Source organism: Peromyscus maniculatus, chromosome 4 (assembly GCF_049852395.1).
Source record: "Peromyscus maniculatus bairdii isolate BWxNUB_F1_BW_parent chromosome 4, HU_Pman_BW_mat_3.1, whole genome shotgun sequence".
Lineage (NCBI taxonomy): Eukaryota > Metazoa > Chordata > Mammalia > Rodentia > Cricetidae > Peromyscus > Peromyscus maniculatus.
The window spans coordinates 125,125,507-125,150,211 of record NC_134855.1 but is presented as its reverse complement, the minus strand read 5'-3'; the positions used below and the strand labels follow the sequence as shown (position 1 = coordinate 125,150,211).

Sequence of the window (24,705 nt, the reverse complement as noted above, 5' to 3'; positions counted from 1 at the left end):
GTCCAAGTATATGAACTCTTCAAAGAGTATTATTTGAAATAAGTTATTAATATATTTAATAGTGTAATTTTTATAGACAGTCAAGAGATGGCAATTTATGGCGAATACTCATCTTTTGCACGTCCTCATTAGGGATCAAAGCATTCACCAAAACATCGTGGCACTGTCTTCTTAGCTATGTGCACCTGCTAAGCAGCTATGTTCTGAGCAAGGCCTGGCTCTCTTGGGACCTTAGTTAGAAAATGAGGGGTTGGACAAACATCTTCTAAGACTGGTCTCCACTCAGACTGTATGACTCAATGTGAACAGAAAGACGACAATCATTAAGATTTTCCCAAAGCAGGAAGGACCTCCTTTAGGACAGAGGACCTGCTTTATACTTCAAGAGACTGTGATTTCTATATTTTCAGAGTTAAATCATAGCTACTAAAAGCTCTGCTCAGGAGCTTTTCACTGTCAGGCCCAGGCTGGGCCTTCAACCAAACTAAATGACACTACCACTAACATCACCTAGAAATGTATTCTCCAAATACAGCTAGTTCTGATGCAGCTTAAGCATGTGTCTTGAAAAAGTGTCTGTCTGAGGAAGACATGCTTGAGACAACTGGAAATCTGAATACAGTCCAAGAATTATATGACACTAAGAAATCACTGTATAGAAAATTAAAGCCACTCTGAGCTGGAAAGATGCCTCAGTGGTTAAGAGCACTGGTTGTTTTTCCAGAGGACCTGGGGTTCAATTCCCAGTACTCCCATGGTGGTTCACAATCAACTGTAACTATGGTTCTAGAGCATCTAACACTCTCTTCTGATATCCATGGGCACCAAGAACGTACATGATGTACATTCATACATGCAGGCAAAACACTCATGTACATAAAATTAAACATACAAATCTAAAATTAATAAAACAAAACCACTCATACACTTTCTCCTGTATTATATACTTCTTATAAGTGCTAAATTGAGTGATACCTAAAAAAGAAGATATAATAAAATGAAAATCACTAAAATAATAAATGTAAAATTGGAAAATATAAGAAAATTAAAATAGAAACAAAATCCTAGATTAAAGGAAGTATATTTTAAGCCTACATTTTAGCTTTATAGGGATTTAGTCCTTTCATTATAAGAGAGGAGACTTTCCCAGCATTCCCACAGAGTGGACATGTAGCACAAAACTGCTCATTTGATGATTAAGAAATGAGACGTGGGGAAGAGAAGCTTGGGGCATCTTCTGTGATAGCTGGTAAAAAGACACCACCATGAAACACCAAGTAGAATCGGAGAGTCTGTAAGAACTATTACCATGCGGGGCCCCATGTATCCAAGAAGGGAGGGTCCTTCCAAATGCTTGTCTGCTAAGGATGGAAACGTTCTTGCTCTCTCAGACTCAGTGGCACTCCTTACAAAGCCAACTCTAAAACCACACTTCTCTCAGCACAGTGCTGGCTGTTGTCCTGAGCCTCGTCACAGGAGTCAAGTGTTGAATCTGTCCCTACTTACTTGAAAATTGACTTTCAAACCTCTCTTCAGGTTGATTCGAATTATCCTGAAGGGTAGACTTCTTCAGTAACTGGTAAGCTTTTGTCTCTATAAATGAAGAAAAGCACAGAAATATTCTACTTACAACTGTTCATAACTGTTTCTTAAACTCCTCTTATGTGGTCAACACTTCTCAGATGCATGGTCTCCCTAATTAGGTCTCCCTATGGAGCCCAAGTGATGGGATAAAAGGTGTGTGCCACAATTTTAAGACTCAGGGATGAATTTTAAAGAGTTTATGTGAAACCGCAAATTCCATTTAACCTTTCGATGGATCTATGTACAGATTCACTATCAAAATGAATAGCTTCTCTCCATTCCAAGCTCTACATATGCATCCTGGGTAGGCAGGTAACTCCAGAGCACTCTAGGCCCTGGTTCTTAGGCTCTTCAGTTAGAGTGTGGGACTCAGAGAGAGGGGAGGGAGAATGCAAAAATCTTAGGACGGGCAGAAGTAGTCGGATGGGTTCAGTGAACAATCTGAGTCCAAGGGCTAAGGAGAAGGAGCCAGCCTGCAGAAAGCAAAGCCAGGTGCACAGAGAGATCAGCAAAGCTGCAGGTCCAAGTCAGGTTCTAGAGAAAGCCTCCATGAAAGGGCAAGGACCTGAACATGATCCAGAGAGGCTGTGTCAGCTATGGTAAATGGTTGTGGACCAGCTTCTGACTCTTTGCAGGCAAATGTACTTTTTTCAAGAGGCTCTCAAAGAATGCAGATCCCCTCCTGTAACAGTCTAGAAGATTTAGTCAGGAAGCCAACTTCACAGTGCAAAAAGGTCAAACAACGCATGTGAGTTTTTTGGCAATGTGGGCCCAGGTCCTCTGGAAGGAAAAAAGAGAGCAAGGAATGAAGCAGTTAAAGCTGCAGTGTGCAGCTGCCTTGCAATGCAGTTATAAAGTCCTGGAGAAGTGAATAAGGAGAACACGGAAAAAGAAAAGCCAGCCTGCTCTAAACAAAGGGGAAAGAATTGGCTGAAGTAAGATGTATCTGAAAATCTGAGGACCAGGTAGCCGTGAAAGGCTTGATGTACACTGTAGCTTGTTTGTCAAGTTAACCACTCAGAAAATTATGGAGTAGTAAAAATTATTAAATGAAACCAATATTTTAAAAGAAGCCAATTCTTTTCATACACAGAAACAAATATATAGAGACATCCTCAAGGTTTTGGTTCTGAATCCTGCAGTCAAGCACTAGTATATATTCAACTCTATGTCAAATTTTAGCTTAAAAAGTAGAAAACATTGCAGTTTAAAACATATAACAAGGCAAGGGATCTACATCGCATGTATTATCCAGCCCCCAAGAGATTAAAATCTGTCCTGTTTATTAATTCCAGGCTGAGGACACAATGAGATAAATATTTTTCCTCCACTTTGTTACATAAGCTGGAACCCAATCATCCATCTCCCTGCAAGTGCTGAGGGATCACTAAGGCGATTTTTTTCTTTTTGATATGCATTTTGGGTCTAGAAAATAGAAGCAGCTACAGAGAATAAAGGTGAAAACATGCTGAATAAAGGGGGTAGAGAGAGATGATGCTGAGTAGGGGAGAAAGAAAAAGCCTCAACTTCTTATCTTTTCTTCTCTTTTATATGCAAATGTACACCTGCTAAAATACTCCTAAATCTACAAATAAAAAGAAAATATCTGATGAACAAGTGCTTTTAACAGCCCATTACAAGATACACATGTGTTTCACCAGTCTCTAAGGGGTGTATGGAGGCAAGGGATCTATCTGCCCATTGCTTGTGCAGAAATCCTTAATGAAAAAAAAAAAAAAAAAAAAAGAGTTGGACCTGGAAAGGAATAACAAAGCGAGACACAAACAATACTATCACCGCGGCAAGGGAACCAGACCTTGAACTCACAAAGAACTGGGGTGTTCAACTAAGGGCATGTAAGTACTGTTCCTGTATGAAGTGGATAGAAATTCTAAAATTAAAATGGAAAAACGCTTTCTGTATAAAGGATGCTAAGGTTCTATTTATTACCTTTCATGTATTTCTACACATTAAAAATGTTTTTTTCATGTTATATTAGATGCATTGCTGATGAATCAAACTCAGTTGCTTTTGCAAAATAAAATTAAAAGCAAAACATAAATTTCTAAAATTAATTCAAAAGACATATATTATCACTTTAAGCCCATAAATCAGTAATCTGATCAAATAAAAGTGGGAAAAATATCTGAATATGGATGCTTTTACAATTCAGAAAATATAGAAAACGTTTGCATATTTAAGACCCCAGAGGAAGAGGCCACAAGTCTTGAGTGTGGGCAGCACCAGCCCCGGGAGAATCTTCACATCTGGACTTCGGTGCTAAAGTCACCCCCCAGGAGACCTAGGTCGGCAAGTCCACTGTGAGGTATCTCTATCTGCTGATGCACAGGGCCACCCTAAGTCACAGCGGCTGCCTGGGGCAGTGTCAGAAAAGAGATTTACATTCTTGTTTTTATTTGTGTGAAGCAACTCAACAATTAAGCTTGAAAATAAATGCCAGGCTTGTAACTGACCTTTCATGGCTGCTCCCAAGCTGAACTGGAACAGTTCTGAGGGTGCTATATCTGCCTCTCTGTGTCCTTCAGGTCCACATCCACAGATCCAAAAACCAAATACAGATTAAAAACATTTTGGAAAAAAATGTATTAGTATTGGGTATTACAAACTTCTTTTCCTGTCATTACTCCCTAAATGACATGCTATTATGTAGCATTTACATCATATTAAGTGCTAAAAGTATCTAGATATGATTTAAAATATGTGGAAGGATGTATGTAGACTATACAGAAATACCACACAATTTTATATACAGGAGTAGAGCATTTGTGCACTTTCATATTCCAAGGGTCCTGGAACCCATCCCCTTTGTATACTGAGGGACAACTGTACTTCCTACAAAACTTAACCAACATACTGCTTGCTGCTAACCACTGTTTAGTCATAGGAAGCCAATTTTCAGCTCTCAAACTCAGGGAACCTTTAACTTACCAAAGCTTGAGTGATCTCTGTGAAAAGCTGCATTTTAATGGTATACTACAGTGCTTTTCATTTTTTCCCAGTGCTGGTAACTGAACTCATGGGCTCATGCAAGCCAAGTTGGTGCTCTACCACTGAGCTACACTCCCAGCTCCAAACAGTCTTGTAAAAATCACTTTTAACAATTGATACTTAATAATTTATATGATGGGAGGAATGAGAAATACTGACATTATCATTGTTCCTTATAGAACAGGCCAGGAATAATGGGTATGATGTGACTCAAATGCTAGAAATATAAAATGTGAAGAATATCCTTTTCACATCCTATCTATAGTGGGTTGAATACTGCCTTCCTCATCCCCAAATTCAAATCCACTCAAACCTCAGATCGTGATCTTATTGGTAATAGATTATTGTAGACACATTAGCTAAGGAGAGCAGGACAAAATCTCCCTGCATTTTCACTGGACCTAAGCCAACAAGTGGTGTCTACTTGGTGAGAAGAGCCGACAGAGACACAGGAAAGGAAGTAAGAAAGCAGAGGCAAACACTGAAGACACCACCACACACCAGAACCTCAGAAGCTGGGAAGAACTCTTCTTTTTTGTATCCTGAATTGTTACAGAACAAGTTCTACTATTTTAAGTTAGTGGCATTTTGTTTTCATGTTTGAATTTTCGTTGCTCAGGGAAGCTTCCCATTAGCAGCCCTGCTGCAGCCTGTTGAGGATCTGGGACTACAAGTGCAGGTCACTGCACCTGGTAAGCTTATAGCACCATCACAGCGGCTGGAGGAAATAGCGCTCTCTCCAACTCCTGATTTCATGAAAATGTCTAAATCTTGACCTCTTCTCTCCATCTGAATTGCCTGTGTAAAATAAAGGTCCTTTAACAATCTGAACTAGAGGTGCTCCCAGCTTTGAGACCCCTACTGCACAATTCTGAACCTGGAGACTGACTTGGATGTCTCATAAAATGCTTATGCATGGGACCTACATTGAGTTCTGATGTAGCAGAGTACAGAAAGCCACATGGAATTTTACTGCACATTCACTGGGAGAATCTCTCCTGAATTATGAGTTCTTGTCTTCAAATGCAACACACTAATCAGTAGCACTAATCAGAAAGATCTTTTTATTCTTTCACATCTATGTTAAATGCTTCTGTCCCCCCAGCTGCAAGCAGCAGGTAATAGACTCAATGGCAGAAGTACTGGCAGGCTCTCTGCCTAGAGACAGAGGTGCTGAGTACCACGGACAACACCACAGCAAACGAGACCCCACTTTCACATTCTTTGGAAGTTCCCTGACAGAGGCACAGCAGATAACTTGTCTCTACTAATTCTTCTGAGTAAAGCTCTTCTGGGACAAGGCAAGAAAAAAAGCATTCTCAGTGAACTTGCAGTCCCGGAGGTTATATGCCATTACACTTGGGTGGCCTAAACTTGTCACTGCATTCTTTTCTCCTGGGGTAAATCCAGTCACCAATGACAACCTGGCCATTGTATGTGTCCAGCTCCCTTTCAGCTTGGTATAAAACAGAAGCTGTAATGTTTGGGGAGGCGGTGTCCAGAACTCCAAGCAGCACCCTGCAAGTAGATGCTGGCCTGGAAAGCTTCTCATGGATGCTTCAGTGTGACGACACAGAGGATCTCAGCTGGCCAAAGAATATTGGGGAGGAATGGCACAGAGAAGCAACACTTTTAACACAGCTTGACCAACAGAATTGGTGTTAAAAGAATGAGAGGCTGAATGGACATTCTTGGAGCTTAATCCTCTTGAGATAAAAGCTGACAGCCCTTTTCACATGCAGCTTAAGGAGATGAGTTTTGCCAGGATGGGCACGTGGGCTGGGAAAGTGGTGTTGGGAGTGAATGACTGAAAGAGATAGTGTTCTGGCCTGAATCAACAAGCGTTTAAGGGAACTCCTTAATTCCCCATTTTTATTCATTAGTTTGACAAATTAAGGGCCCACTGTGTGGCACATACTATGTAAGGTGCTGGTTTTCATGATTTACTAGAAATTGTATCATTTTCTTAAACTAAAGCTCGGTACTGAAAGGGACATTAGTGTGAATACAAATTAAAATGCCATCACTGTGGATGTGAGTACTTCAGAGGGACATGTCCTCTCATAATCTTACTAAGTGTCACTTTCTTCCTGGCTTGAGTGTTTCCAGGGAAACTGACCAGAACATCCTGTATCCTTCACATGGTTTCAGAGGTCTAGCTGTGCTCAGGCCTGTCCCACTTTAGAAAAGGCAAGCCTCTTAGAAATTTTTGCAAGCTGCTCACTTCTTTAGGTGTAGCCAAAGAGACAGGAAAGGTATGACTGCTCAACATCACTCCCCAGAACTTCCTTGTTAAGCTCATCTTTTGCTATGGTATACACTGAGATCTAATTGCCTCAGCTGCCATGATACAGCTATCTTTCTGCTGCTGTAACAAAAGAGTCATGATGGAGGAATGAAAACACTGAGTCCTCAAGTCTGACTTGGAGTCCACTTCCATTGAACTGGCCCCAACCTTCCTATGTTTCTGTGTGACAGAAGGATGAGTTACTCTAATTGAGTCCTGTAGGACTATTGTGAAGATTAGAAATGTCTGAGGATTACTGAGGGCAGAGGCAGTCTTTTCTGACCTTGGTATTCCATGATTCAGTCCAAGTAATAGGCTAATATATTAAACAAGTAAATGCTATATTACCTAGCACAAAAAGAAACAACATGTTCATAAATATAACATTAATCTGTTTTATCTGGATTATTTTTAAGACAAATGAAAAGGGGTAGACTGTGTTAACAACAGACTAGTCTGTAGAAATGTTTGATCTTGTTGACTGTGGAATGTGTGCTGTGTGAGGGGCATTCTATATAAATCTTGGTGAAGAAAACTCACTTTTTCTATGATGACTAACAAAGCAGATGACTTTGGAGGGATAGTAAACTCTTTAAAGATGAATTTCTGGGCTAAGAGGGCTTAAGTTTGGGAGGGCATAAGCAAAAAGGGGAAATAAAGACATCAGAATATTGGCACGGTGTAGGCAGACTTTGATTTGGGCCACCAACTCACAAATAGTGACACCAGACTTATGAATTATGAAAGCTTAGCCTTAGCTTAGGTTTGTTTTTCACTAGCTCTTATAACTTAAATTAACCTGTTTCTATCAATCTACATTCTTCCTGCTTCCTCTGTGTTTCCTCCCATCTCCGGCTGGAAACTCCCTCAAGCACCTAGATTCCTCCTCCTACTTCCTCTCTCTGCCCGGAAGTCTTGCCTACACCTCCTGACTATTGGCCATTCAGCTTTTTATTATCCCAATCACAGCAATACACCTTCACACAGTATACAACTATCCCACAACAGCACATTGATTCCCTTAGTGTACAGTGAGAATCACAGCCTTGTATAAAGAAATGGCAGGTTCTATAAATAAGAATTCCATCTACAGGGCCTGCTGTGGTTCAGGTTCCCAGCCCAGAATCTCATACCTACAAGACTGACCTTGTTTTATGAAATGAAGAGCTAGAAAGTGCTTTTGTTACCGATCTACACTTCAGTTATGCTCAGTAAATGATCTACTTTGTGTGTGTGTGTGTGTGTGTGTGTGTGTGTGTGTGTGTGTGTATACACACACACACACACACACACACACACACACAAGAAAAGAGAGAGCAGGTGTGCCCTTCTCATGTCTCAGGACTCTTATTCTGAGAACGTTGTAAATTCAGAGCTTTGCACCCAGTCTGGAACCTGCCCTGGATTTCACCTTGCTCTCTTGCTTTCCTACTTCTTTCTAAAATGGATGCAAAGTAAATAGGTACAGAGAGAGAGAGCCACACTGAAGAGTCTTTCTGGACACCCAAGTTACTACTATAATCTTCTGGTCAACCTGAGGGACAGTTTTATCAGTAGTTTTCAATCCTAACATCCCAATGTGATTTAATTAGAGTTGCCCCAAGTCCCATTAGAAAGCGGTTTCATCTAGTAGGAAGGTCCCATAAATGGCATGCAGAAAAACAATGAAGATAATTTTACTGTACCGAGAAAGCTGACATCCCAATTGGACCTGCTATTTAAGGAAAGGTCCCATGCATGTACATATATGTGTTCCAAGGCATGTTTCAAAAAAAAAAAAAGTTAATGTTTTTGTCCATTAAGGACTTCATCCAGACTGGTCTACACAGCAAGTTCCAGGACATTCAGTGCTACACAGAAAAACCCCGTTTCAAAAACCAAAAAGAAAAAAAAAGAAGAAGAAGAAGAAAAGAAAAAAAATTTCAACTACATAATACACTTTTGAAATGGCGGCTCACATTTTTTTTTTTCCTTCAAAGTTTTCTGAGTCTTCATCATGGTCCTGTACATTATGTATACTACAGAAAGCCAAAGAGACCACATGAGTTGACCTCAAAACATGTTATTCACTGAAGTTTTTTCTGCACAGAGTGCATTTTGGGTAACACGTATTATTCATCAATGCTTATGAGACAGCACATTAGGGAAGGCCTGCTGCATGGCCTTGCAGTACCTTCATCTCTGAAAATAGAGTCACTAAAGGCTTCTAGGTACACAGAGCCAGACACCTCCAGCCTGATCAGTAAGATCCCAGGAGCTAGCTTGCAATTCAACTATAAGGGCTTCCCTTACTGACTGGAATTTCCAAAAGTATCCAGAAATTCTTCAGATTTTTTCTTGATGAGTTAAAAATATCTTTCTGGAGTCAAATCATTGGCTGTTTTCTCAAGTGGTATTTTCTTAAAAGAGCGAACGTAGCAGTACTGCTGGGAAGTACTGTCCCTGAGGAGTCACAGCTACACCCCGCTGAGGCTGATCTTGGTCCTCAGTCACGTCATAACTCAGGGAGGGTGAGCATGACAGGCTAATACACTGGAGCGGCCAGCCATCCTGGAGGCTTCTTTTTCTGAGCACTGCATTCTCACCCCTCTACTCAGTTTTCCTCTTTGAGCTTGTTTTGTAAAATTTCTTTTGACTGGGTGCTAGTGATTTGTGAATGTTAGGGGTTGTGAGATCCAGCACAGAAGACCTTTGCTGCTACTACCGTTTGGACAGATATTATTACTGCCTATCACAGACAGCAGGGCTCGGGCACCCAACATCCAGTCTATTTGGCATTTTCACATACTTGACCCATCTCATTTAAACTTTTTTTTTTTTTTTAAAGACAGGGCTTTATTATGTAGACCTGACTGCCCTTGAACTTGCAATAATCCCCCTGACTCTGCCTTTCATGTACTAGATTACAAGTTTATACACCATACCTGGCTGATTTCATTTAAACTTTAAGGCAATTTGTTAGGTAGCTTTCCCTACTTAGAGACCCAGACTATGTAAAAACAGTAGAGAGTGAAAGACACTGATGCCCAACCCAGGCTCAACTGCCAGTTTCTTCAGTGTCCAGAGGACAGATGCTGGAGAATGTTCCAGATGGAATGCAGTGCATATAAACAAAGCTATCACACACATACACAAACATGAAACTTCAACAGACTACTACAAAGGGTAGGCACACTGAATCTTCTTCTTCTTTTTTTTTTTTTTGAGACAGGGTTTCTCTGTATAGCTTTGCACCTTTCCTGGAACTCACTCTGTAGCCCAGGCTGGCCTCAAACTCACAGAGATCCACCTGGCTCTGCCTCCCAAGTGCTGGAATTAAAGGCATGCGCCACCACCGCCCGGCCTGAATCTTCTTAAATTGAAATCTAATTGCTTGCCTTACTCTACAAACAATCAAATCTCCAAATAATTATGATAGAAGATAAAGAAAATTTTAAAACGTGATAATGATCAAGAGTTTAAGAGATCAAGTAGTTATGACGATAAACACACAAGAACATAGCAGCCGAGGTACAGAGGCATTTAGACACGAACAGCGTGAGGGCGGGAGGTGGGGTTAGGAGGACATCGGCATGGGTAGTGAGGACAAAGCAGCAATGTTCTAGTAAAAACAACTTGACAAAGTTTTCCAGGACTCCTATACTTTTATTTATTTATTTATTTATTTATTTATTTATTTATTTATTTATTTATTTATTTATTTATTTATTTATTTATTTACAGAGTTTCTCTCTCTGTGTATTCCTGGCTGTCCTAGAACTAGCTCTTTAGATCAGCCTGGCCTCAAACTCAGAGATCTGCTTGCCTCTGCCTCCATCAGACCCAGCTCTCCTGTGCTATTTTATAATGGCCAATACTTTAGCAGGCTATGGCATGGTATTCTCTGTCAACTATTGATAGATTGAGGGTGGGCTGTTAAAATTACAACTTATTTTAAATAAGTTTACAGATGACTCTGTAAACATCACAGGTTTATAATCCTAACTGAAATACATTCAGAGGCCATTAAATACTTCTGCACTCAAAGGTAAATATATGAAAAAGATAACTAAATAACTTCATGAATATCTGCAGCTTAGGGATCATCTATACTTCTTCTAGTAACAACAACAAAAACAAAAAAATCAGAGGAAACCCTATCAGAATTTTCTTAAAATGACAAATAAAAACACAATGAACATCATTGGGAAAAAAATATTTAAAACTGAAGAAAATCTCTGTATTTGGAGTGAAATGTTACATATACACATAGTAACTGCTCTGCTATAAACTCCATTTTCAAAACAAGAGTTCATAACAGAAACTTGAGTTTAAAAATCATCATGCCGTGAATTACATTACCATAAAAGCAAGCCATTCATTTTTGCTTGTAAGCGAAAACTATCTCATATGCAGATGCATGCTCAGTACCTCAGCAATGGTGTGTTTACTTGTATAAATATTTAAAGTCAGACCTTGGAATTTATAATGAAGCAACATACCACTTCACAAAATAAGGATCTAGAAAATTTAGATGTACAACAAATAAGGTTCTGTTCAGAATACTAATTGCTGCTTGCTGATATTTTAAGCCTAAAACCTGTAATGATACAATTCAGATTCCACCTATAAACACACTTAATACATGTGCAGAAGTCTTAGTATGTCTTGATAGATGAAGCATGATTAGTGAGAATTTTAAATTTCCAGACAGGCTTTTGTATCTGAGGCATGAGCAAATTTCCTACCTTGAACATTTTTAAAACATTGGTTTCAGGCAATTTAATTACTACAGGAGAAAAAAAGAGTAAAATCAGAAACACCTACAGCTTGTCATCTAGTAACTGGGCATTCACCCCAGCCAACTGACTGTTCTCAAATGGCTACAGGTGCTGAAAAGCTGTATGATGGCGGACACTAACAGGCTGACTGTTCAAAATCAAGATGAAGAGCTCAGTGGACAGAGCTGTAACCCCCTGGGTTACACTGGCTTACATGCAGTTACACAGCTTACATACTGGCTTGCATAGCTTGCATGCAGTAGTGGAGTACACTCTCTCTCCACCTCACTAAGTCATCGGCCCCACCAGTGACTAGCCCTCAATGTTCCGGTTACGCAGTCAGACTGCACTCTGGGGCTGAAACTGGGAGGAACTTGCAGCTGTACCTGTGACTGGGGTTGCAGCTGTGCTTTCCTCCTTGCTCTCATCTCCACAGCCACTTGAAACTTCTAAAAATTAAAAACATAATAAAACATAAGTTTCAAATTTATGGAACAGATTTGTTCTTCCGTGCTGGGGGTGGAACCCACGGCCTCACACATGACAGGCAAACTCTCTACCACTGAGCTCCACTCCCAGCCCTACATGTGTTTTGTCTTGTTAAGGTTTATTTTATGCGCAAGGATGTTTTGCCTGCATGGATATAAGTGCACCATGTGTATGTTGTGCCTCATGCCTGCTGGAGGCCAGAGAGAGCTGGGGTTAACGGACAGTTGTGAACTGCCATATGGATGCTGGGAACCAAACCTGAGGTCCCCCGCCCCCTGACCAAGAGCAGTCAGTGCTCTTAATCTCATCTCTCCAGCCCCTGTATGTGGAGCTTTAATAATGTTTCTTCTCTTTTTCACTGTCGCTTCAGTTACAATTTTGTTCTTTTATTTCTTGTCTAAAAGGTACTATAAGTGATTGGTTTAAGATTTCCTAATCTGTAAGCATTTTATTTCACTAGAAGCTCAACAGAACTACACTTAGGGTTCCCACTCCTGCCTGAGAACACACATATTAACTGGAAGGTACCATAAAACAAACAATGTACCATGCACTTAAAACCCGAGATAGGCTTTAGTTAGAGGTATTTTATAGGTATGCCTCGAGAAAGAGGATGCTGCATTGACTCTGAATGCCTTTTTGCTGTGGACACTGTTTAACAATAGTTACCTTGTTCCCTTGTAAGAACACTGTTGAGCCGCAGAGCGGGTTTTGCTTCCTTTATTCCATTATTGTCATTCAGAATAGATGGCATGCTGCAAGATGATTCATTGCTGTGAATAGCTGACCTATGGTCACATTCTTCTGTAAGGACTTTTTTCAATAATGCTGTGGCCTACAGCGTTTCAAAGAAAGCACACACACACAAAAATATCAAAACAAACTGGAACCCCATTCCCTTTGCTCTCAAAGACTCAGACTTAAAATATAATTTTAGGTTAAGCTTTACTTAGAATTTAAATTGTTTCCTGACACTAAAATGTCCTCAAGATCAAAAGAACAGAGAAAGAGAAGGGAAAAAAGAGAACCTACACGAAGTTGGTGGGTGGGGAGGCGGGGAGAATCTGGGAAGAGTTGAGGAAAGAGAAAAACATGATCAAAATATATGAAAATTTTTAATTAAAAATAATCTCGTTATTTTTCCAGTACAATTTGATTCTATGCAACAATTTTCATTCACAATAATATGGTTTTGAAGACTGAACCTTCTGTACTACACAAATGTTCTTGAGAAGTAGGCACATGAGATGAGATCACTTCTGTTTATCTGAGCTAGCCTGTTCTCCCTTTGGTATCGACAGCAGCAGACCCTCAGACCTCCTTTCTGAAGGAAAGAGTGATTCTTTCATTGCATGAATCCTGTTTTCTAGACTTGTAACCTAGAGTTGGTTTAGGGCTGGAGATGGCTCAGCAGTTAAAAATCACTTGCTGTTCTTGCAGTGGACTCGGGTTTGGTTCCCTGCACCCATGTCAGGCAGCCTGTAATTTCAGTTCCCGAGGATCTGATGCCCTCTTCGGACCATTGTATAAGTTGCATGCATGTGACGCACATATAGACAAATAGGCACACATCCCTAAGTAAAAATGAATTAAAGAAAAGAAATGCACCAAGCAAAAAGATAACCAACTTGATTGGGAGTCTTAATGTTTAGCCAAGGATAAAAGTCTACACTTGTCTTTGAGTCTCCTGAGCAGCTAGGGAAACTTACCTGCCTACCCTGCATATTTTTTGTTTGTTTGTTTTTTTTTTTTGTTTTTCCCGAGACAGGGTTTCTCTGCGTAGCTTTGCGCCTTTCCTGGAACTCACTTGGTAGCCCAGGCTGGCCTTGAACTCACAGAGATCCGCCTGGCTCTGCCTCCCGAGTGCTGGGATTAAAGGCGTGTGCCACCAACGCCCGGCCTAACCCTGCATATTTTTTTAAAAGACACTAACTAGCCTATCTGTATAAGGAAATTGATTTTTAATCACAACCTACCTGAGAAGCAAGGTGAAGAAAAATGGAAATTAACAGGATCTGAGATAACTAAGTCTTTTAATTTCCAGGTAAGCACTTTGTTCCTAAGACATAAAACTGTGCTAATAACAAGAGTTCGGTATCTAGCAGACAACCTCTGTCCCACTGTCCCCCTGCTAGAGTACACACTCTATTAGGAAGTGGTGTTTTGCTCCATCCTGGTGACAGTGGTAGTGACCTGTTGATTGATGGTTATAGAAAATATGGGGCAGCATCCAATCTGCAAGAAATGGGTCTAAAACATCACAAGCCAATATGATTAGAACAGGAGCAAGGTCCTCAGGTTCTAGGTAATTGAGTGTCTAGGTAACAAGCCATTGTTCAGTGAACAAGGAAGAAATCACAATTCTTCATGATCAGCATAGCAGAAGGGAAAGATGCTCCAATGTGAGCCACTGAAGCAGAACATGGGAGACCCAGCCCTGAGCATTCAGCTCAGCTCGCCTTCAAGACCATTGCCTTTGGCTCTAACATCACTGCAAGGCTCTTTCCTTCTGACTTCCTTTGGGCTGGCTGATCTCCTGGACCCAGGACTTATGACAGAAGCTAGGGAAACTGGTCTGGGGTGGTGTGTTAAGGAGTTGTAATTCTCGGCCTTGGAGCCGGGACCTTGTGCTGCAGTGCTCATCACTAGGTCTTTGCCTCTATTTGTATGAACTGTCCCTGGGTCTTACTGTCCTTCTGACAAGTCTACGTAGATGAACTGCTCAGGACTTCTCTGCAGGCTGGGGTGCAGACATGGAGCCTTGCCCCTGAAGCTGGGCCCAGAAGGGCTCCTATCATTAGCTGTCATTCTGACAGCCCAGCAGCCTATATACACCTCTTCACTGTGTATGCTCCTTAGGTCTGAAAGGAAGAAAGCCTCTTGAACTGCATTCCTTACACTGCCCATGGTGCTTTTTAGACCCATCCTGGTTCTAGCTGCCTGTGCCCAGAAATCCTAGATATAAACAAAGCATCTTAAAGTATGAATAAAAAACAAACCTCACCTTAGAAATCTTGCAGTGAAATCTGTAACTTTTTATTTTCTCAGGCTTAAAATAATCTATAAATTCTAATAGAACTTTGAGTGTGTATTTCTAAATTATAATATGTAATATAATTGATAATAATTTTTAATCTCTTAAGAATACTGTATATGTTTAAAAACCAAATTGCTAAGGTTAAATATACATTTTAAACAACCAAATTATTGAAGTTTTGGTGCATCTTACAATGGAATTTGCAGACTGTAAAGATTAATAGGTTTTCACACAATTTAAAATAAGCACCTTAATAACATCTTTCCTCCCCTGAATGGCGACACTGTTTTGGATCAAAGTGGAGTCATTATGTCAACAAAATGAAGAAAAGAAACCATGAAAGACAAACCCTCTTGCACATATGCCTGTAACAGGGTCTATGCAAAGAACTCCTCAAAACTGCAGTATTATAGATTAACTACCTCAATATTCCAGCTAAGCTGCTTCCACAAGATCACTTGATTAACAATGGCTGTCTCCACCAATGAGCCAACCACAAGCTCTTATTACCAATGGTCTTTATTTCAAGATAGCTAAAGTAGATTCTGCCATTTTTCCTTTCTTTTTTTTTTTTTTTCTCAAAAACTTCTCTTTTAAAACTTCCTTTTGCCCTAATCCGTTCAGAAGCATCTGTAGTCTACCACAGCATGCCAGGGCTGCAAGCCCCTCTAGACCCAAATAAACTCTGCTTTGGAGAACTGGTCTCCCTGCTGCTCATGTAGAGTTTAGACACCTCCAAGGATGACACACATCGATCTGCTTTGGTATAGATTTAAAACACAACTTTCCTTTGTTTGAGCTGAGTTTGAATTGGGCTTCAAAAGAATATAGAATAAAATTCTATAATAATACTACAAACATCTGTCCAGTAAGTCCTCATGTGCTTGATAAAAACACCACTGCCACTGTGTAGACCTCTTTTTCACACAGTGTGGTAGACATACTGCATGGCTGGTTTAATTTACTTTGTATATTTTATCTCATTTACCTTCATTACTCACTATTCATCTCTAAGATTTCTTAGCTTTTTTTTTTCATGTTCAAGAACTGATCTTTGAAGACAATTTTGTAAATAATAATTTCTCAAAAATGAGTGTCTTCTATCTATGGAAATTTAGGTGCATGGTCAAACTGTAACATGAAAATAGATGGTATAACTCTACCAGATCATGGAGATAACAGAGACAGTGGTAGGCCTGCCCAGGGTCAAGCCCCTAAAAAGTAGGGAATGATAAACTGACAGAGACAAATGTCAGACCTCAGCAAAGGGCCAGTCAAAAGCTTTCTAATTAAAAACATCTGCTGAGTCATCAAAAATATCTGCAATACAGTGTGTGTGTATGCACACACATGCATGCACAAGTGTAATGTACGTGCACATGTACATCAGAAGACAACCTGGGTCATTCCTCAAACTTTGTGTATTTTTTTTTTGGTAGAGTTTGCTAAGTAGACTGGAGTGGTTATCAGCAGTCCCAGGGATCCACATATCTCACCACCCAAGACTGCAAGTGTACAGCCTCATTCTCCAATTGTTTTTGTTTGTTTGTTTGTTTTGTTTTGTTTTGACATGGGTTCTGGAGATGAAATGTGGGTTGTCTTTACTAACTGAGCCGGCTCCTAGCTCTGTAACACATTCTTAAGGCATGTCTTTGGCAGATGTTCCAGAAATGTGCACTTTCTGAGGAATTCCCAATTCAAAGGAACTTATCTATTAGTGAGGAGACACTCTCATCAGTGCAAAGGAGCAAAGGCCCAGAGCAGAGTTAGAACAACAAGCTGTCTTGCACATCTCACACTAGGATTAAATGGGCTCTGCAGTCTGGAGACTCGCCTTCTAAAACAAGTTTTGCATTGGCCTTTCTTTTCCATTGGTCATGCTTATGAAAAGACCATGCACAGGTTTAAGCTTGTCTGCTACTAAAAAAAGCTCTCTTTTATTTAGATACTATGGAGTCCATGAAGGAAACTGGGGAGTGGGCCACTGCTCTCAGCAGTCTAAAGACTTAGTCAATACCATCAAGTGGGTCCCTGGTCTTCCTAGGGCCAGAAGACAGGGTTTGGAAATGAAATGCCAGGGCACACATCATCTGTAAAATGACTGGTACTGACACTTCCATACTTCAGAGCTAATGGTATATAAAGTTTTCTGAGTTTCACTGAGTAGTATTCCTAAACTTACTGGCTCAATTCTTCTAAAATTTAATCAGAGTTCAGTTTAAATATGGATCCTGTTATGTGTGGAACTAAAAAAGTCATGACTCTTGATGCATATCCCCAAGTTTATCAATTACTATTTTTAAATACATATAATTAGATAGATGAAACTATTAGTAAAAAAGACATCATATCTAAAATACCCTTAATGAAAAGCAAAGATCAAGCTACCAAAAATATTGGAACAAAATGTATAAACTTATATTTTAAAACTTCTTATAAATCAATAAGGAAAAACCATTATTCACCTAGTAGAAAAGTGAACAATGAGCAAGTAGGAAAAGGGCTGACCACATCGTAGCAAGAAGGTCAAGTGTACACAACAGAAATAGATCATCATTTTCACCTCTAAAAATGGTTCCCCAACAGGAGCTGATTATTTAATTTTAGAAAGAACTCAAGTAAATACTTTATTCATCCATTATTTTTAACTTCATGATCCTTCCAGAGTTAAGATCTGGTAATGCATAGCAAAAATCTAAAAGATGAATATATATATATATATATATATATATATATATTCATCATATATATATATATATATACCTTTTATACATAGGAGTTCATTCTAATTAATATTTAAAAACTTGAATTGTATAGATATTCTATGAACCTTCCTTAGTGGGGGGAAAAGAATAAATTTAAATGTTCAACAGGAACTAAAAGAAAACAGAGGACTGTGTAAAGTAGACAGGGACTGTGTATAGTGGATAGGGACTATGTAAAGTGGACAGGGACTGTGTATAGTAGACAGGGACTGTGTATAGTGGACAAGGACTGTATTTTGTGGGCAGGTGACTGTGTAAAGTGGACAGGGACTGTGTATAGTGGGCAGGTGACTGTAAAGTGGACAGGGAATTGTGTAAAGTGGACAGGGACTGTGTATAGTGGGCAGGTGACTGTAAAGTGGACAGGGAATTGTGTAAAGTGGACAGGGACTGTGTATAGTGGGCAGGGGACTGTGTAAAGTGGATAGGGAATTGTGTAAAGTGAATAGGGAACTGTGTAAAGTGCACAGAGAGTGTGTTAAGTGAAGAGCGACTGTGTATAGTGGACAGGGACTGTGTATAGTGGACAGAGACTATGTATAGTGGATAAGGACTGTGTATAGTGGACAAGAACTGTATTTTGTGGTCAGGGGACCGTGTAAAGTGGACAAAGACTATGTAAAGTGAACAGCGACTGTGTATAGACAACAAGGACTGTGTATAGTGGACAAGGGACTGAGTATAGTGACAAGAACTATGTAAAGCCGTTCAAAATGAAACAAAACAGAAGACTATGTGATGCTATTAAAGAAAGTTCACTTTGTGGCAAATAGGAAAAGGAGATTCATACCCAGACAGTGCAACACATGCATGTGTGCATGAGTGTGTGTGTGTGTGTGTGTGTGTGTGTGTGTGTGTGTGTGTGAGAGAGAGAGAGAGAGAGAGAGAGAGAGAGAGAGAGAGAGAGAGACAGAGACAGAGACAGAGACAGAGACTGGGAAGTGAAACCAGACCCTGAGTGTGCTAGGCAATGGCTCTACCACTGAGTTATAATACTCCTGGTCCTATTTGTAAACACTTTAAATATAAAGGCCATACCTCATGTCAATAGTATTATTTATGGACAGTAACAATATAGGCACTTTTCTGTTTGACATTTCAAAGTTGTTTTATTTTTCTGCTTGTTTATTCAAAGAAATCACACACGCCTCTAAAGAATCGGATTTTTATGAGGACAACATGAATCCACAGAGAAACTAAGTGTGAACGCACTTAGCAGAATTCGATTCTCTTCTCTATGCAAACAGTGCCACTCACACAGCCACTGAGGCGCAACGGCAGCGGATGACAGCTCCCAGATTTAACTACCACTTCCTCAAAAGCCTTCCTCTTGGTTATGGAGAAATAATTTTCAGTGTTTGAGGAAAAACACATGCACCAGTACCAGTTATATCCGAGTCAAAGCAAGGGATTTTATTTATGCAGCATTTAAAAAATGGAGAAAAAAAAATCACAAGAGCCGGGAAATAAATATGTAGGAGACATCAGAAAACAATCCATCATTTAGGGAACATGTCTTCTGGTAAATAAAATCTGTGTGGGGGCAGGACCAGACCAATTCTGAGTGACATCAGTAAGTTGTTCCTCTGTGTCAAAGTTCTCCCATGTGGAAACAGACATCACTTGGGAGAAAAGTATTAAGCCACTTTGTATTTTAATGACACTCCCAACTCATTTTCCCCCCACATAAAGTAATTACAAATTCCTCTGAATTAAAAGCATGCAGCTCAATTATGTAATTGCCTATGAGGTTCTGCGGGTGCTGACAGATCTTATCTGGTCTCTAGGGGACAGTGGATTTCTATGGCTTTGGTCATGTGTTTACTCAAGAGAAGGGACTGACTGCAGCTGACAGAACAGGGACCCACAGGTAAACATCATTTACATGTGCTGTTTAATTAGCCATTTCCCCAAGAGATCAGGGAAATACTTCTGGGCTTCAATAGACTTTACATTTCCTAATGGAGCATTCTTAAATTTTCAAAATTACTTAACTTTAAGATTTTCTCTAGAGAGAGATATTGAACCCATTGTATCTACTAAATATCTATCCTGTTTCAATACAGACACAACTCCAATACTCTATTTAGCTAATCATGGAAGGAGGAAGAGGGCTGGGGGCGGGGTATAGAGTAATGAAAAACATGTGTTTAACATGAACAAGACTCTGGGTTCAATTCCCAGCATCACATACACTTGTGCGCGCGTGTACACACGTACACACACACACACACACACACACAGAACAGCTTCAGAAACTACAAAAGCATTTTGTATTGAAGCTTATGGACATGCCATCATTTTGGTACTAACACTGTTCCTTGGAATTGTAAATTTCTTCAGCTACATCTACATGTTTGAGAAACTGCTTGTTTACTCCAATTTTTAGGGAAAAACCATCTTAGCCCTGCTCAAAGGCCTGCAGCAGTGTTCCAAACACCAGGAGATATGGAACCCTCTTCTGGCTTCCGCAAGTACCTGCATTCACTTGCACATACAAACAATTAAAAATAAAATAAATCTTACAAAAAAAAAAAAAAAGAATGGTTCTACTGCCTCATGTGTGTTGGGTTTCCTCGTCTGTTCATTGGTTCCTACAACTCTTCCCTGTCACCCCAAACATCTTCTCCAGTCTTATTTTGTCAAAAGCTAATTTCTAAAGGGTCACACCTTACATGTTCCTATACTCCTTCCATCAAAAGCTCATCTTCACTGCTTCTCCAGGTAGCTCGGCTCCCTTTCTGAAGGCACACATCTTTGCCATTTTATTATGTGCATCCTGGTAACCAGCCCTCAAAAGGAGAGGGTTGCATTGCACATATTTCTTTTCTTCCAATGGATCTGGTCTAGTACTTGTGTATAATATGGATCAAAAACATAATTTTGGCTTAACATTAATGACTTTATAATATTTTAAAGTATGGCATACAGACAGAAAACCAGAATGTTACAGATGCTTCTAAACTCTGAAAATGTTATGGTAGATATACTTAAGCTACCTCTGGGAATTAGCATTAAGTCAGTTAGGTCCTTCTACAAAACATGTAAAAGGTCGAAGATCAGAAAGTTCATGAAACCTCCCTTACCACTGTTACCATTTTTTCAAATATGTTTATCGTTCGGAATATACTATTTCCCCAAACAAATAGCTTGTATACTCTTGGAACTTATCTAAATAAAAGTTACCACTAACCCTAGCCCTTGGTTATGACTAAGAAAACAGCCTCACTACGTACCTCTTCTTTAGAAGAATTATCACGTTCCTTCATACACTGTCCTTGTGTCTTCAGTAAGTGCCAATCTGGTACTTGTTCAGATCTGTAAAACAGAAATGGGAGACACACTGTAGATCTGTAAACATGTTGAAACGGGTGAATTAGAAGATTCCCATAATCAGAAATGGGAGACACACTGTAGATCTTTAAATATGTTGAAATGGGTGAATTAGAAGATTCCCATATTTTTGTTCTTGTTTTTTGTCTTGGTTTTTCAAGACAAGATTTCTCTGTGTAACAGCTTTACCTGTTCTGGAACTCTTTGTAGATCAGACTGGCCTTGAACTCACAGAGATCCACCTGCCTCTACTTCTTGAGTGCTGGGATTATAGGTGTGTGCCACTACATCCCAGCTATGATTTCATTTTTTATTTTTTTTTAATTTTCAAGACAGGGTTTCTCTGTGTAGTTTTTGGTGCCTGTCCTGGAACTCACTCTGTAGACCAGGCTGGCCTGGAACTCAGAGATCCACCTGGCTCTCACCCCCCCCCCCCCCCAGTGCTGGGATTAAAGGCGTGGGCCACCACTGCCTGGCCCGATTTCCATATTTTTAAAGGCTTTAAAGTCAAGTTACTAGAACATTTATCAAGAAAAGTCTGAAACCTAACATATTTGAGAAAAAAAAAAAAAAAAAAACTGTGTCCAAATCCCCCTGTGGGGTATGTGTGGGTGTGTGTGGGTGTGTGGGTGTGTCTTATGTCCGGTTGTGCTCACTTGTGTGTGCACATGTGGAGGTCATTGGCCATTGGTTGTCTTTTATTACTCTCCATGCTAATTTTTGAGGCGAGGTCTCTCAATGAATCTGGAACTTGCTGTTCCAGCTAGACTGGCTCTCTGGTGTGTCCCCAGGATCCACATATATCTTTACCTGATCCCATTAAGTTATCTTTCCAAGCCCCTTTAAAAAAAAAAAAAAGTTATGATTTCATTGCTAACAAGCATTCTCAACTTGGACTGCACATAAAAATAGCCAAAAGCTTTGCAAGTCTAGTTACCTAACGCCAATCCTACTGAGTCTCACAAAATGGTCTATACTGCAACCTAGACACAGTATATTTTAAGACTCACTGTATAATTCTAAAGCACAGCCACATACCCTAGAAGTATGATATAATCTGTAAATGACATCAGTCACATCTCCATCTCAACAACAGCTTTTCGTGACATTTTTATTATGACTTACTTACAATTAAAATAATTAAGGTACTGGCCCTCTGAATAGGTGAGACAGTTGATTGGCTTAATCTGTTTGGGAGGCATCCAGGCAGTGGGACTGGGTCCTATGCTCAGTGCATGAGCTGGCTGTTTAAAACCTGGGGCCTATGCAGGAACACTTGGCTCAGCCTGGGAGGAGGGGACAGGACCTGCCTGGACTGAGTCTACTTACTAGGTTGATCTCAATCCTCGGGGGAGTCTTTGCCCTGGGGGAGATGGGAATGGGGGATGCGCTGGGGGGAAGGGGAGAGCGGTGGGAGGGGGGAGAACAAGGGAAGCTGTGGCTGATATGTAGAATTAAATTATATTGTAAAATAAAATAAAATAATAAAAAATAATAATAATTAAGGTACTATCATGGAAGAGTTAAGGAGGAAATGTGAGCTGCAACAGCACCAGTTGCTATACTAAAAGGCAGCTTCTTAAAGAGAGGCTCTCTTTCAGTCTGGTTGCAAGAAACTCATCAGATAACCCAAACCATCATGCAGTAACAGAAACTAAGGATGTTCCCAACAATCACTGAGGAGTGTCAAAAGACTCAGCCTGTTCTGAAGGGGTTCCCACAAGCTGACGGAGGGAGAACTTGAGCAGCAAAAGGGATACTGACTGCAATGCACTAAAAACACAATAAATTCATAAAAACCCATGGGTTCATTTAAAAGTAAATATAAACAAAATTTAAAAAACCTTTTGGACTACACACATACACATACACACACACACACACACACACACACACACACACACACATTGGGATGTGGAGGAGGTATTATTTGAAGTAGCTATAAATAATCTAGGATGCAGTAGTGGATCCAGAAATGAGAGAAAGCATTACTATTTTTCTGAGTCTGGCTATTTTGAGTAATAAGATGATCGCCACCTGTATTTATTTCCCATCAAAGAACATAATCATTTCATTCTTTATGGTGGAATAAAACTCCACTGCATATATATTACATTTCGTTTATCCATTATCTGTTGTCAGACACCTATGCTGATTTCATAACAGCGACTATGAAGTGCTGCAGCGAACATTCACACGCAAGCGTCTGTGTGGTATGCTGACAAGAGTCCTTGCCACATACCCAGGAATGGTGTAACAGGGCCCTACGGTAGTTCTATCTCTAGTGTTTTGAGGAACTTCCATAATGATTTCCATAGTGGCTGGACCAATTTTCATTTCTACCAGTAGTATAAGAGTTCCTCCTTCCAACCTTCCCCATGCCCTACATCCTTGCATTTGTTGTTTGCTTAGTGACAGCCAATCTCACTGGGTTAGATGGATGCTCAGTATAGTTTTAATTGCATTTCCCTAATGGCTAAATATGCTGAACTGTTCTTCATGTGTGTACTGGCCCTCTGTACTTCATCTTTTGAGAACCTTCTATTGTGTTTTTAATGACTGTTTTTTTAAGCAGTTCTCTGGAGTTCTTTACATATCTTAAATGTTAACTCGGTCAGTTGATAGCCAGCAAAGTTTCTCCTGTTCTGCAGATACTTCTTTACTTGATAATTTCCTTTGGTATGTAGCTTTTTTGGTTCATGCAGTAACATTACTGAGTCACGGGTGTCCTTTTCAGAGAGTCCTTGCTTTGGCCTACACCTTGAGCTTTCCCCTCCCTATCTAGTTTTCTCTAACAGTTTCCGACTTTCAGGTGTTACACTGAAACACTTAAATTGATTTTTTTTCTTTATGGTGAGAGAGAGGACTCAGGTTTCACTGTCTATGTACAGATATCCAGTTTTCTAGAACCATTTGTTGAAGCAGCTGTCTTTTCTCCAATGTACATTTTTGGATCAAACAGACTCCATGAAATTATTTTGATTTGCTTGTATTTGTTAAGAATTGCTTTGTGTTTGCCAATGTCTTCAGTTTTATGGGCTGCTGTATTCTACAGTATCAGAATGGGATGCTATAAAGAGTTCTGTTAAGTCATTTGATATATAATATCATTTAGCTATGCTATCTATTTGCTAAATTTTCAAAGATCAGAAAAATTAATTTTGGGTGTGTTCATGAACGTGCATGCATGTACAGGTACTTATGAGGCCAGAGGTGTCAGATCCTCTGGAACTAGAGTTACAGATGGCTGTGAGCCACCATGTGGGAACTGAGAACACCTAAGTTAGATTGTCTAGAATAGCAGAAAGAGCCACTGAGCCACATCTTTGTTAATTTTTCTGGTCTATATGGCCTGTCTATTGGTAAGGGTAGGGTACTGAAGTACCTATAATTAGTGTTGAGGACAATTTTGACTACATCCTGCAGGCTACAAGCACAGGG

At 39.9% G+C, this 24,705-nt stretch overlaps 1 protein-coding gene across 6 annotated transcripts in view; it reads right to left on the bottom strand.

The window, feature by feature from the left end:
• Positions 1-24,705, bottom strand: part of Kiz (kizuna centrosomal protein) — a 108,394-nt gene that overhangs the window by 16,475 nt on the left and 67,214 nt on the right. For 3 of the 6 annotated variants that reach the window (XM_006984479.4, XM_042276406.2, XM_042276407.2), the window contains 5 exons: positions 21,168-21,249; positions 12,799-12,964; positions 12,027-12,089; positions 4,059-4,124; positions 1,507-1,593 (listed from right to left, as the gene is read on the bottom strand). In XM_006984479.4, the coding sequence (XP_006984541.1) occupies positions 1,507-1,593; positions 4,059-4,124; positions 12,027-12,089; positions 12,799-12,964; positions 21,168-21,249 (464 nt within the window). Of the gene's footprint in view, positions 1-1,506; positions 1,594-4,058; positions 4,125-11,402; positions 11,649-12,026; positions 12,090-12,798; positions 12,965-21,167; positions 21,250-24,705 lie in introns of those variants that run through there. The other 3 variants (XM_076570787.1, XM_016002991.3, XM_076570786.1) reach the window with 2 other exon arrangements.